This window comes from Pan paniscus, chromosome 3 (assembly GCF_029289425.2).
Source record: "Pan paniscus chromosome 3, NHGRI_mPanPan1-v2.0_pri, whole genome shotgun sequence".
In the NCBI taxonomy this organism is placed as follows: domain Eukaryota; kingdom Metazoa; phylum Chordata; class Mammalia; order Primates; family Hominidae; genus Pan; species Pan paniscus.
In genome coordinates, this window is record NC_073252.2 from 49479738 (window position 1) to 49492229 (window position 12492).

Consider the following 12492-nt stretch of genomic DNA (forward strand, 5'->3'; position numbering starts at 1 on the left):
ATGTGTAAATAGTAAGATCTTAACAGGAAAGGAAGAAAAGGAATGAGCATTCAAAGTTAATAGACTGAACAATCTCAGAAAAGCTAGAAAAATTTAAGAAGCTAGAAAATCCCAAATATTTGGCAACTAAAAAACAACTTTTGGATAACTCATGATTAAAAATAAACTAAAAGGGAGATTAGAAAATTTGGACTGCAAGAAAATGAAAACATGACCTATCAAAATATCTGATGGTGCAAAAGTGGTGCTTAGAGGGAAATGTATAGCACTGAAACACCTATGTTAGAAGAGAAGAAAAGTCTCAAATCGATGACCTAAACTTTGATCTTAAAAACTAGAAAAATAAAAGCAAAAACCAAAGTAAGCAGAATAAAAGAAATAACAAACATCAGACATCAACAAAATGAACAACACAAAATCAGTAGACAAAAATCAATGAAGCCAATAGCTGGCTCTTTGAGAAGATGGATAAAATCTCTAGCCAGCCTGCTCAGGAAAAAAAGAGAAGACCAGTATCTGGAGAGTGTGGATATCACCATAGATCCCACAGACACTAAAATGATAAGGGGATACTATAAATAACTTTATGCCCATAGATTTGACAAGTTATAAATGCCAACACGAAGCTAGCATTCAATAAAAGACAACTACCTTAATTATCATTGCAACAGTTAACACTGCAAAAGCCGTATACTGGTCAGATATGAAGAGGAGTAGCAATCCCTAGAAAAAGATTGTCAGTTAAATTGATTCTTCTGAGACTTTCCTCCCATATCTCAAAAACTGAAGCAGAGTATATATTTATAAAAGGTCACCCACCATGCCAATTCAAACAGGTATTCTTGCTACCTTAACTGCAATGAAGACAGTTGGTTCAGATTTAGATCTTCCCCTCTGCTAAGAATGAGTAAATGGAGATCAACAACGGAGTCAGACACCTACAGTTGGTCCAAAGAATAGCACCTGCCAATATATACACAGAACAACCCTGTGAAGACCCAGCTGTAAAATACATTCTTCTCCCAGACAAAATAGTGGGAAAAAGGAATGGGAAGGCTCACTTGTGTTCCCTTTTTAGCTATAGCATCTAAATAAACATAATATTGTTTCAAAAGTTAGGTTGTAAAGAGCATTGAATTATTTCACCACATCTTAGAGTTAAGGAGAAAAATAGAAGTAAACATGATTGCTAAATTTCCGTTTCTGATCCAAACTGTGCTATAGACACCAAACTCTTAAAGTATTAAATTATATTCAACTGGAAAATCAGAAGAAAAAATGTTTCAAATATTATGCAACATAATTTTCTCCTAATAGCAAAAACACTAAATTACAACTGTTACATATTACTTCAGTGTTTTCTGCCAAATTCACCATCATGCTTTGCAAAATAGATTGAGCCATAATTTTCATAAATTTTAAAGAGTAATCGTGGTTATATCCCTTTTAATCCTCTGAAGATTAGCTCTGTTATTTATTATAGCACACTCAACATCTTTCCTGACAACTGATTTTTATTAAAACTTTCTTATGAGGCCCTCTTTTAACTTTGAGAAGTAAAACTGTTTGACAGAATAGCCATTTAATTTATCCATTTCTAAGGATATGTTTCACATAGCAAATTATTTTTTCCTTTGCTTGTTTTGTATCATTTGTAACATGAAAGCCATGGTACTTGCTAAGGTTAGGCAACCAGAAGTTTTTTCTTACAACTTATAGATCTGAAGAAAGAAATATTACTATCATTTTGCATCAAGGGTCAAATAGTCTCATGGATATACTTGCCCTTTATTGCACATATACAAATCCAGAACAATCTGTAAATGCTTCCTCAGTTATGTACAATAGCAGCTTTTATAATTGCAGTAACACAAATGTTTTAAAAGGTAAAAACCCTTATGTACATCACTGCAATCAGCAAATTCACTAATTTTACATTTTATTGCACCCACCCCATTTTGCATTCTATTTCTCCAAAATTTGTAGCAATTTTAGTAACTCTTAATTAATATTTTAATATGTGAAAAAGGTACATAAAATTGAGTTTAAAAGAAATAATAGCTTTCTTAGTTGCACACAGAGTGTGAATCCATAGACTCCAGTTTACCAATGTTTTTGAAAGTTTCTTCTGGATGGAATTAGTAAAAATCTGTTCCCACAAAAGGATTCTACTAAATGATTATTCTCTCTTTGTTAAAAATAAACCATACTAATTTTAAGGTTGTAGTTAATGTTCTCTTTGCTGTAAACCACAAATTGAACTCTAAGCAAAATGGAGGATTTATTGAAATGGTCCTGCAGTGTCTCCCAAATTCAAAGACCCTATTGAAGGCCCTTCCAAACAAAGGGACAGATACATGGGTATATTAGGGACCTCAGTAGCAGGAGATTATGATCACATATTTTAAAAGATTAGCCTCAGTGACTCCTTGGCTCTGTGCCTCTCCATTTCTAAAGTCCCTTTCCAACAGAGTGAATCCTATTGGCTCAACAGTAATTGATCATCTAGGTGGAGAGGGTTAGGGATTAGCCAGGACATCCATGGCCTCTAGGGCACCTGTCCTGGATTTGCATTCCATTTCCAGAGAAGAAATAATTGTGAGGTGCCATGCCAAAGTTCGACCTCTTCGCTGCATGATTTTTGTTTGTTTCTTTGTAAACAAGTTACTAGATATAATAAATTCACCAATAATTGTTCACTTTAAAATTTTCCTAAAGTATTATAATCTGTTTCTTGCTTCCATGTATGACTATAAAATATTTCAAACATAAAGTAAATTAAGAAAGATTAATATAACAAATATTTATTAACATAACTATTATACCTAATACTCAGGTAGCCAACATTCTGCTAAGCAACTTGCTCAAATCTTAACATTCTCCCATATTGGAATCATAAATTTTAAAGAAACAAAGCATTATGTAAAAGCCTATTCTTCAATCCTACTCTTCTCCCTCCTTTCTTTTCCAACCTCCTCCTACCTAGCACAATGTAACCATTTTCCTTAAGTTAAGGTATATTATTCCTCAATGTGTACTATACAGTTTTTATATGATTAGAACATGAGTATGTCCATAAAAATGATTAATTATTGTGTCAGTTTTTGAACTCTATATAAACATTTTAAATAATAAGTTATTAAGGATGCTGTGTGCATGGTTTTGTTTTGTTTTCTGAGACAGAGTCTCAACTCTGCCATCCAGGCTGAAGTGCAGTGGCTCGATCTCGGCTCACTGCAACCTCCGCCTCCCGGGTTCAAACAATTCTCCTGCCTCAGCCTCCCAAGTAGCTGAGTTACAGGCACCCGCCACCACACCCGGCTATTTTTTTGTATTTTTAGTAGAGATAGGGTTTCACCATGTTGGTCAGGCTGGTCTCGAACTCCTGACCTCGTGGTCTGCCCATCTCGGCCTTCAGTGCTAGGATTACAGGCATGAGCCACTGTGCCCAGCTCATTCTGTGTTCTAAATAGTGTTTTAAATATGTTTACCTGTATAAATTCATTTAATCCTCACACACTTTCTATTAAATACAGTTAGAATCCAATTTACAGATAAGGAAACTGAGACACAAGAAGGAATGAATTCATCAGTGACTGAGTGTCATTCTGTACACATCATTCCAAAACATGCCTTTTTTCCTTTTAACTAAACACAATGTCTTTGAGATGATCCTATGTTGATATAAATAATACCTATATTTTTTGCATTAATTCCTGTATAATATCCCATAGTAAGAATGGACAACAACCTGTTCTTATGTTTATGAACATTCAGGTTATGCTGCTATTATGAGCAATGCTACAATTACAATTACATGATAATTACAGACTTGTAATTATCTCCTTGCTTATATGATTGAGAGTTTCTCTCAATCATTTATCTACTAGTATAAAGATTATACACATCTTTCTCTTTACTAGATATTGTCAAACTGCTCTCTAAAGTTGCCTAACAATGTACTCTACTGCCATCACCAAACGTGGTTTCTTACTTCACATCTCACCTGCATTTGAAGTAACTGGTCTCTTTAAATTTTTGTCGACCTCGTGGGTATGAAATACAGCTCATTTCAATTCTCTTGTCTCTGATTAGCAATCAGATTAGTACAGTTGAGTGTCTTTTCCTATTGATTGAACTATTTGGCTTCCTTATCCCTGAATTGCTTGTTTATAATCTGTTCACTTGTTGAATGGAATTTTTTTAACTAGTAAAAATTCTTTTTAAGTTATTGATACAAATGCTTTGTCAGCTTTATGTATTACATATATATGTGGCTTGTTTTTAAACATTGCTGATTATCTTTTGTCAATAAAGGATTTTAGTTTTAATGAAATCAGATTTACTAAATTTTAATGGTTTGTGATTTTAGCATTTTGTTAAATAAATTCTTCCCAGAAGGTATAAAGATATTTTCCCATATTTTCATATTTAACTAATCACATGGAAGTAATATTCATGTTTTCCACGGATGAGTGTCTTTCTTTGGGGGCTCAATGGTTAATGAGCCCAGAATCTGGACCCAGATTGCTTGAGTTTAAACATGAGTTTTACCATGAACATTGGGCAAAATATTTAACCTCTCTGTGGCTTGTTTTGTCACCCAGAAATAAAGATATAAATCAGGAGTCATTGAGTTAACATATAAAGTGCTTAGAGCAGTGATGGTCATGCAATCCAAGCTACTAATGTATCTACTGTTGTTATTAACATCAGTTTTATCTGCTACTTCTGAGCTAACACCCCACTGTCATAAGTAATATGCTCTCTGAAGGGCAATTTTGTTCATTTGCATACTGGTTAAGAATCAGACTCTGGAGCCAGACTGCCTAGATTTGAATTTAAGTCACTCACTAACCAGTTATATAAACCTGGATAAGATGTTCAACCTCTTCGTGCCTCAAAATTCTCATCTATAAAGTGGATATAAAAATAATGCCTATTTCATATATGTAGTAAATATTAAGAGTTCAAGGATATAAAGCACTTATGAAAAATGCCCAGTACTTGGTAAGCTTTTAATATATATTAGCTATTGCTGAAATTATAATCATTATTATTATCATTTTTTAATTGTCTTAATGAAGTATAATTGGCTGTCTTGATTCTGTCAGTTCAAAAAACACAGCATGAATTATATATGGGACATGTACTAGCAGACATAAGATTTAACTGGGAAAGCTTCTTATTACACATGTAAAATATTTGGACACCAAATCATATTTGGGCTTTTGGTCATTTGTAAATGACCAAATACATTTTATTTTAATTCAAATGGCTATGTTTCATGTCAGGTATGTAACACTAAAGATGTCATTAAATTTTCATATAAAATGATTGATTAAATACCTAAATAAAATTATGTTTTGCTTACATAAGATTACATTATTGAAACAATGGCATACTTTTTTTTCCCTAAAATGGCTAGAACTAAGCTTTAGCATCTGTAGTTCTAGAGCACTGCAGTGGATGTTGGTAGTGTCCCTCTTAGATCTCATTTCCCAGGCAGATGTACCCAGCTCCAGACCTGCAGGTGTTAAAAGCTAATGGTTCCCACCTGTACCCTCCTTGAAAGGACTGTCCTTAGCTGACAGGAGCCACTTCTCCATCTCCCACCTCTGTGACAGCTGATGATTAATTGATGGAGAGAGGAATGGGGAAGGAAATGTATACAAGCAAATTCACCTTGCCACAGGCAGAACAATCTCTCGTACTCCAGAGCTCTCTGTGAGATCAGACTAAGACTAGATTTCAACTGAAACCACATCTCTGCCTATCTTCTTCCTCTATAGTATCATGCTTCCATCATGCCATAACAGGTTTTAGATGAGAGAACTTTCTCAATAAATCGCTTGCACTAAAATTGGCATCCTAGGCTCCGCTTTTAGGGAACCTGACCTAACATAACACATGGTATTTATGCTCTATTAAACATCTATAATGCAGTAGCCCGCACTTTGGGAGGCCCAGGCAAGAGGATAACTTGAGCCCAGGTGTTCAAGACTAGCCTGGGCAAAATAGGGAAACCCTGTCCCTACAAATAATAAAAAAATTAGCTGGGTGTGGTGACACATGCTGGTAGTTTCAGCTTTTCAGGAGGCTGAGGTGGGAGGATACTTGAGCCCAGGAGATCTTGGCTGCAGTGAGCCATGATGGTACCACTGCGCTCCAACCTGGGCAACAGAGCAAGGCACTGTCTCAGAAAAGAAAAGAAAAAAAACCACCTACCAAGTTTTAGGCTTAGATGTGCTTTACACATTATATAATTTTATTCTATAAATATCTCAGCAGTGTGAAAATTATTATCCCCATACTTTGGGTGGGGAAACTCAGGCTGTGTTGAGTTGAGAAATGTGTCTTCAGCTTGTGATAAGTAGAAAATCCAAGATTCAAACTCGGATAAGATGACTCCATAACCTTCGCTCTTTCCTGCACTTCTCACTGCCTCTGTATCAAATTTTTATCCAGGAAATAAGGAAATTAAAGATCTATCCAGCTATAGTTTTTCTGGTGAAATAAATGTTGATATACATTTTCCCCCAAACGTTGATGTAATTTATTTAAAATGAGGGTAAGATTGTGTGAGTCATATAATTTCCATAAGGGTTTATTAGTGGACAAGCATGAATTCTATTAAAAAAGAAATAAACATCTGTATAATACCTTCATTTTCTTTAAAGGGAACATTTTATAAAAGTTGGAAAATAGCAAGGAGGGAAAAGATCATGTCAGCACAATGTTATTGGTCATATACAACGCAATCTTATGTTTCATAGAGATTTCAACACAGGAAATGGGTATATTAGGAACCACCTAATTCATAGGTTTTCCTGACCCAGGTACAGTGGTTTCTTTGAATGACTCTGAAGGAAAAGCTGTAGGCAATGTTTTTTTACTAGCTTCAATAATGCATATTTCAAAGCCAAAACTAGTCATCCATGTGACTGTTTACATAGTCAACATTCAGTGGGAAAATAAGTGTCAATGGGTCTCACTTTTCCCACCCCGAACAGCATGTGACCTCTCATTATAATCTTCATGAGCCTTTGATTAGAAAGGAAATGTTTTATTTTTTTTCACTCAACAAATCAGGGATTCTTAGTTTACTACCATTTGAAAAATAATTATCTCCTCCCCCAGCTGCTTGTTCACTAGAAAGAATTACATAATCCTATTATATTAGAAGCACTATAGGGAGGACCCATGTTCTATACATCTTTGTTTTTGGCAAATAGTAAAGTGGTTTGCACAGACTATAAGTTAAAATGGACAGTCGTTCCTACAACACTAAAAAAATCTATAGTGTTTCTTTAAAAAATATTCTGATAGCTATAATATCTTACATTGATCAACAATCTTTACATCTCTAATAAAATCTATAAGCAACTATTTGTCTCAAAGAACTGTTTCAACTATCTTTTCTAAAGAGAAATTCAAATCCAATCAATGTTTTCCTTAAAGACTAGCAGCAAAAGTATTGCATATTTTCTATATCTATTTTATTCACAATTATAGCTTTAGCAGTTATAACACTCCTTTATTATAAAATTTATTAAATATTAAATAGTTGTCATGTATCATACAGTGTGACGAATATTTAATCTATATTTTCAATAATAAATATTAAGATGAGAGTATTCTTTTAATTCCCACCTTACAAAGAAGGAAATTGTGGCTTAGAAAATACAGTAATGTCCTTTTGCAATCCATAATACTTGGTAGGCAGTGAGTCTGGAACTTCAGTCTAGTTACTGTCTACCTCAAAAATCTGTTTTTTAATCACTGAACTATACTAAATCCTCTAAAGCCAGGATTATATGTCTTTCCATTATTAAAATTATTATCAGCTGCTCACTCTCCACTGAATCCTACAAATCACTATTTCTTACACAAAAACAAGCACATGGTTTCCAGATTTTATCTCCTAAGTAATCACTCAATCTATCTTTCTCTTCCCATTCATTCTGTCATTTATTTATCCCAGGCTTCTATTATGCATCTATTATGTATTGCCTGAACTGTTACAATGGCCTCTCAGTTGACCTCCCTGTCTTATATATCATTCCCCATCTCTATGGAGACACACTTATCCCCATATACTGCTGCCAGTGTACTCTTAAGTTGCATGTCTGATCACATTAACCATTTATATACATTATTTTAAGGACATTCATCACCTTCATCTCAGTAGCTCTGTCCACACTACTGAGCACAGCAACATAGCCCTTAGACCTGGCTGTTGCCCATCTCTTTGGCTTCATTGCCTCCTCTCGCACATTTATTTGAGAATTATTTACCAAGTAAAATTGACCAGGGTTGGTGACCAAATGGATGTGAGATCTGATAAGTGGAAAAGGAAAAAAATAACTTAGTAATAGAGCAAATGTTGAGCATTTGAGGGATAGCAATATGGAGGTAAACTTTGGATAGAGTTCAGATCTTTTTCTCCAGCTTCTTAACATCTGAACATATTCTTTTGTCAAAAACAAATCAAATTCAGTATGTTCCAAATCAAACACATGACCTCTGTGCCCTACTTCTGATCTTTTAGTACACTACATTTCAGAGTGGCAGTACCATCTATGTATCTCCAAAGACTACCCTCTTTCTTTCTATCCCTTCCTTAACTATATCCTATCACAGCATCCTGCCAAGTTTGCCTTCTAAATAGCTCTCAAATCATTTCTCTTCTTTTCATCTGATTTTGCAGTGCATCTGCTGGCATCCGCTTTATCCTTTCTATAATTTATTCCCTATACTAAAGGCACACTGATGTTTTCTGTCTGAAAATCTGATTATATCATCCTCTACCCACTTACACACAATCAGAGATTTTTATGTTTTTCCTCCATAGCACCTGTCACATTGCATTTTGGCTTTATTTCTACACAAATAATGATTATTTGATTATTCATTTTCTGCCCCAAACAACTGTAAACTCCATAAGCACTTGCCACCCATTGTATCCCAAGCAGTTAGTACGATGCCTCATATAGAGCCACTTATCACTATTTGTTTAACGACTAAGTGAAAAAACATAATTAATAGATGAAAAAAATCTAGGTTTCTGTTTTTGTAGCAGGAAACAGAATCAGTAGGCTCATGGGTTTTGATGATTCACTAAGGGAAAATGTGTATAGTAGAAGAGATACAGGTCAACGGGAGGTATAAGATGATCCGCCCAAGAAAGATTGAGTTAAAAAGTCAGAAGAAAGTAGAAAAACTATAAGATAACTATATCACAGACACCAAGGAAGGAAATAAAACAGTTTGATCTGCTCTGTAAATACCTCAGAGTAGTCTGGAAAGAAATTGGAAATTATTGTCTCAAAATAATCCATTTTACCTCTCTAATTTTTAACTAGTATTTTCTTCAATTACCACATCTTGACCTCTAACATTTTCCTTAGTCTCTATCACATACATGAAATGCTCTTAAGATGTACATCTTCATTAAAGCATCCTCTGCAATTCTACCATTCCTACTGCAACATTTCTGGAGATTAAATTATGTCCTAGTCTTAGCCTCGTTTAAATATTTAATTTCTATAACTTTTCCACTGATATTTCTGAGAAAATGCATTCGTAATAGCTCATATATTCATTCAGACTTTTCTGCTGTGATTACTAAAGCTGTCCAAAGTCTAGTCTCTGCCCATATTTCCATCCTCACCCTTTTAAAACCTCTGTCAGCCTACTTCCTACAAGAAATTTTCCCTTATTTTAAGTCGGGGTTAATTCTATTCTATTAACTAAACATGGTATGATTTTTTTCTCTCTCTGAACTACATTGAGGGTTTTGCCTGCATGCGATATTTTCAGTGGACCTGATAGTGGGAAAAACTCCAAATTTTATTGAGAAAATATTGGTAGAATAGATCTCCTTATATACATATTTTTCTGTTGCTCTAAATTTTTTATCACACTATTTCTGATTATTTTTCTGTAAGTCAGTCACTTACTACAGTTTTAGCATGAATATTTGCCTTTTCTATTAAATTTGATTTGGAACATGTTAAGACTTACAAAGACTGTTATCACAAATATCATAATAACAAAGTGTGAAAGTAAATCTTTATTCCAAATAATATTCGCATTCTCTACATATTTGATATAGCACACATTTTAATAAACTAAAAGTATATTCTCCTTGGATCATTCAAAATAATAATGATAACACAGTTCTTCTGCTATGTGATTTGTATCCCATCTTCCAAGGTAGGACTAAAAGGCAGACCATGGTACTATATTCTAGGCGTCACATAAAATCAGGGGACAAAACTTAGGGTCAGTGGGTGATGCAACTTGGGAGAATGTAAGAAGTGGTTAAGTTTAAAAGAAGCAGGAGGCTTTACCCAGGTTAAAGAACCATTCTGCCATGCATAGGCATTTTCTCTGCAATGAATGTTTAGAATCCTTTTTCTTTTTAACTATTTGGCTACTTCTAGAGATGTAAATGATAATTTTTAACTTTCTATATATATTCCTATAATATATAATTAATAAAGAGGAATCATATTTTATATCTTGTAAATTACTTTAAGAAAGATATTTAACGTTACATTTTTTAATATTAATTGTGCCTTTAGTGTATACATTTTAAGCTGTTGGATGAAATGTACTTACACTCAGTTTTCCACTGCGATTGTCTTCTTCTCTCATTGCCAGGGCCGTCAGAAAATTATCTTGTAGGTCTTTACCAGCACTTGTTAGCGTCCTGTAAAAAGCAGAATTTCAGTTATAATATATTAGATAACAAATATGTTTCCAACACTCTGGAGCCAACAACAGTGCTTCTTTAAGTGACAATTTCCTTGCAACATGAAAACCATATAAATAAAATCATTATGATCTACTAGATTCCTCAATTTAATTGTATATAGTAATAGAGTCTTTATTTATAAACAGTTGGAATCAAGCTTTAAATAATATATCCATATCAAGACTCATGGCAGATATAATTTCATTTACATGCCCATTTCATTCTTTTTTAACATATCATGAAAAGTCAACATGTTCGTACAGCTCACTTCTCACAAAAATTTTAAATTGCCTATAACTTTAGTACAGTTTATTAATTTAAGGAAATTAAAATACTAGACACCTATGCTATACAGTTACTGGAGTAGAGCATTAATTTTAGCTCTATGAGTAGAGATAATCAAGGCAGGAAACGAAACTAGGTTGACCTATCTTTGTCAGATGAAAGGAAGCATCAAGAATTCAAAAAACAACATTCTCTGGAAATATATTTTAAAAGAAATGTATCACAAAGATCTCAATCAAGCAAAACTGAACCACATAATAGTGAGTTCAAGAGTGATTTGTGAAATAATACTATTTTCTTTATTTAGCAATTTCTTACATATTCCACAAACTTTTTCATTATGTGTCTGCTATGAACCAGTAACTGTATCAGGGCACAATGATGCACAAGACATAGTTCCTGCTCTCAAGTTGACTATGGTCTCATAAAGGTAAACAGATACATAAACCAGATATATAAACATAATGTCATACCATGTGATAACTGGAATAATAGGGATATAGACCGAGTATCAGAGGAGTTCATAAAAGAAGTATCTTATTCAACGAAAAGTCACTTAATCTCAAATTTAAAACCAATTATTCTTGAACTTAATGTTAAAACTTGAGATAGTATTAATCAGTTTGTGGGGTGGAAGGAGAGAGTTATCAGTAAATACAAAGGAATAAAGAAATTCAAATGTAAAATTGCAAGGCAATCGGGTAATGGCAAAACAGAGAGTAAACACAAGAATTGAGAGAGAAACCAGGTAATATTAATAGAAGTTAACATAATAAACATATTGTTATAAATATTTAGTAAGTCCAGATAGTAGAGTCTGGTCTTAGAACTCATTCTTACAACCCCTTTCAGGGAAGGCTTGTGTGCTCATTCTACCAGAAAGCGTTGAACCAAAAGGGTCTAATGCAAGGAAGTAAGATAATCAAATCTGTGTTTTAGAAACAGTATTCAGCAACTTTGAAAAAGGTAGCCTGGAGGAGAGCAACACTGCAGGGATTAATTAAGGGACTATCACAAACCTTTAGAAAGAGATGATGAATATCTGATTTAAAGAAGTGATGGTAAGGATAGGAAGGAAATGACAGATTTGGGAAATATTTAAGAGATAAGATACACCTAGTGATTGCTTTTTGCGAAGAGTTAAGGAGCAATTACTACTAGGTTAAATCATTGCAACCTACTGTTTATGTTATTGATCTAGAAATGTAGCTCTTTAAATTGATCATAACTTGTCTGCTTTTGCTTTTCTGGCTTTATCTTCCTCAGCTTGTATATATATATATATATATACATATATATCTCACTTAATATCTATATATATCACTTAATAATAAAAAACCTAAATATACATGGAAAATAACTACTAATTAGTACCAAAGGAGAGAATCAGATATTTGAGAATTTCTTTAATTCACTGTTCTGTCCAAAAGTGAGTGTTCCATGTT

At 33.7% G+C, this 12492-nt stretch overlaps 1 protein-coding gene across 1 annotated transcript in view; it reads right to left on the reverse strand.

Moving 5' to 3' along the window:
• The window catches only part of FGF5 (fibroblast growth factor 5), a 703839-nt gene that overhangs the window by 383098 nt on the left and 308249 nt on the right, over nt 1–12492 (reverse strand). The window contains exon 4 of the mRNA XM_063603779.1: nt 10627–10717. Within this exon, the coding sequence (XP_063459849.1) occupies nt 10627–10717 (91 nt within the window). The remainder of the gene's footprint in view (nt 1–10626; nt 10718–12492) is intronic.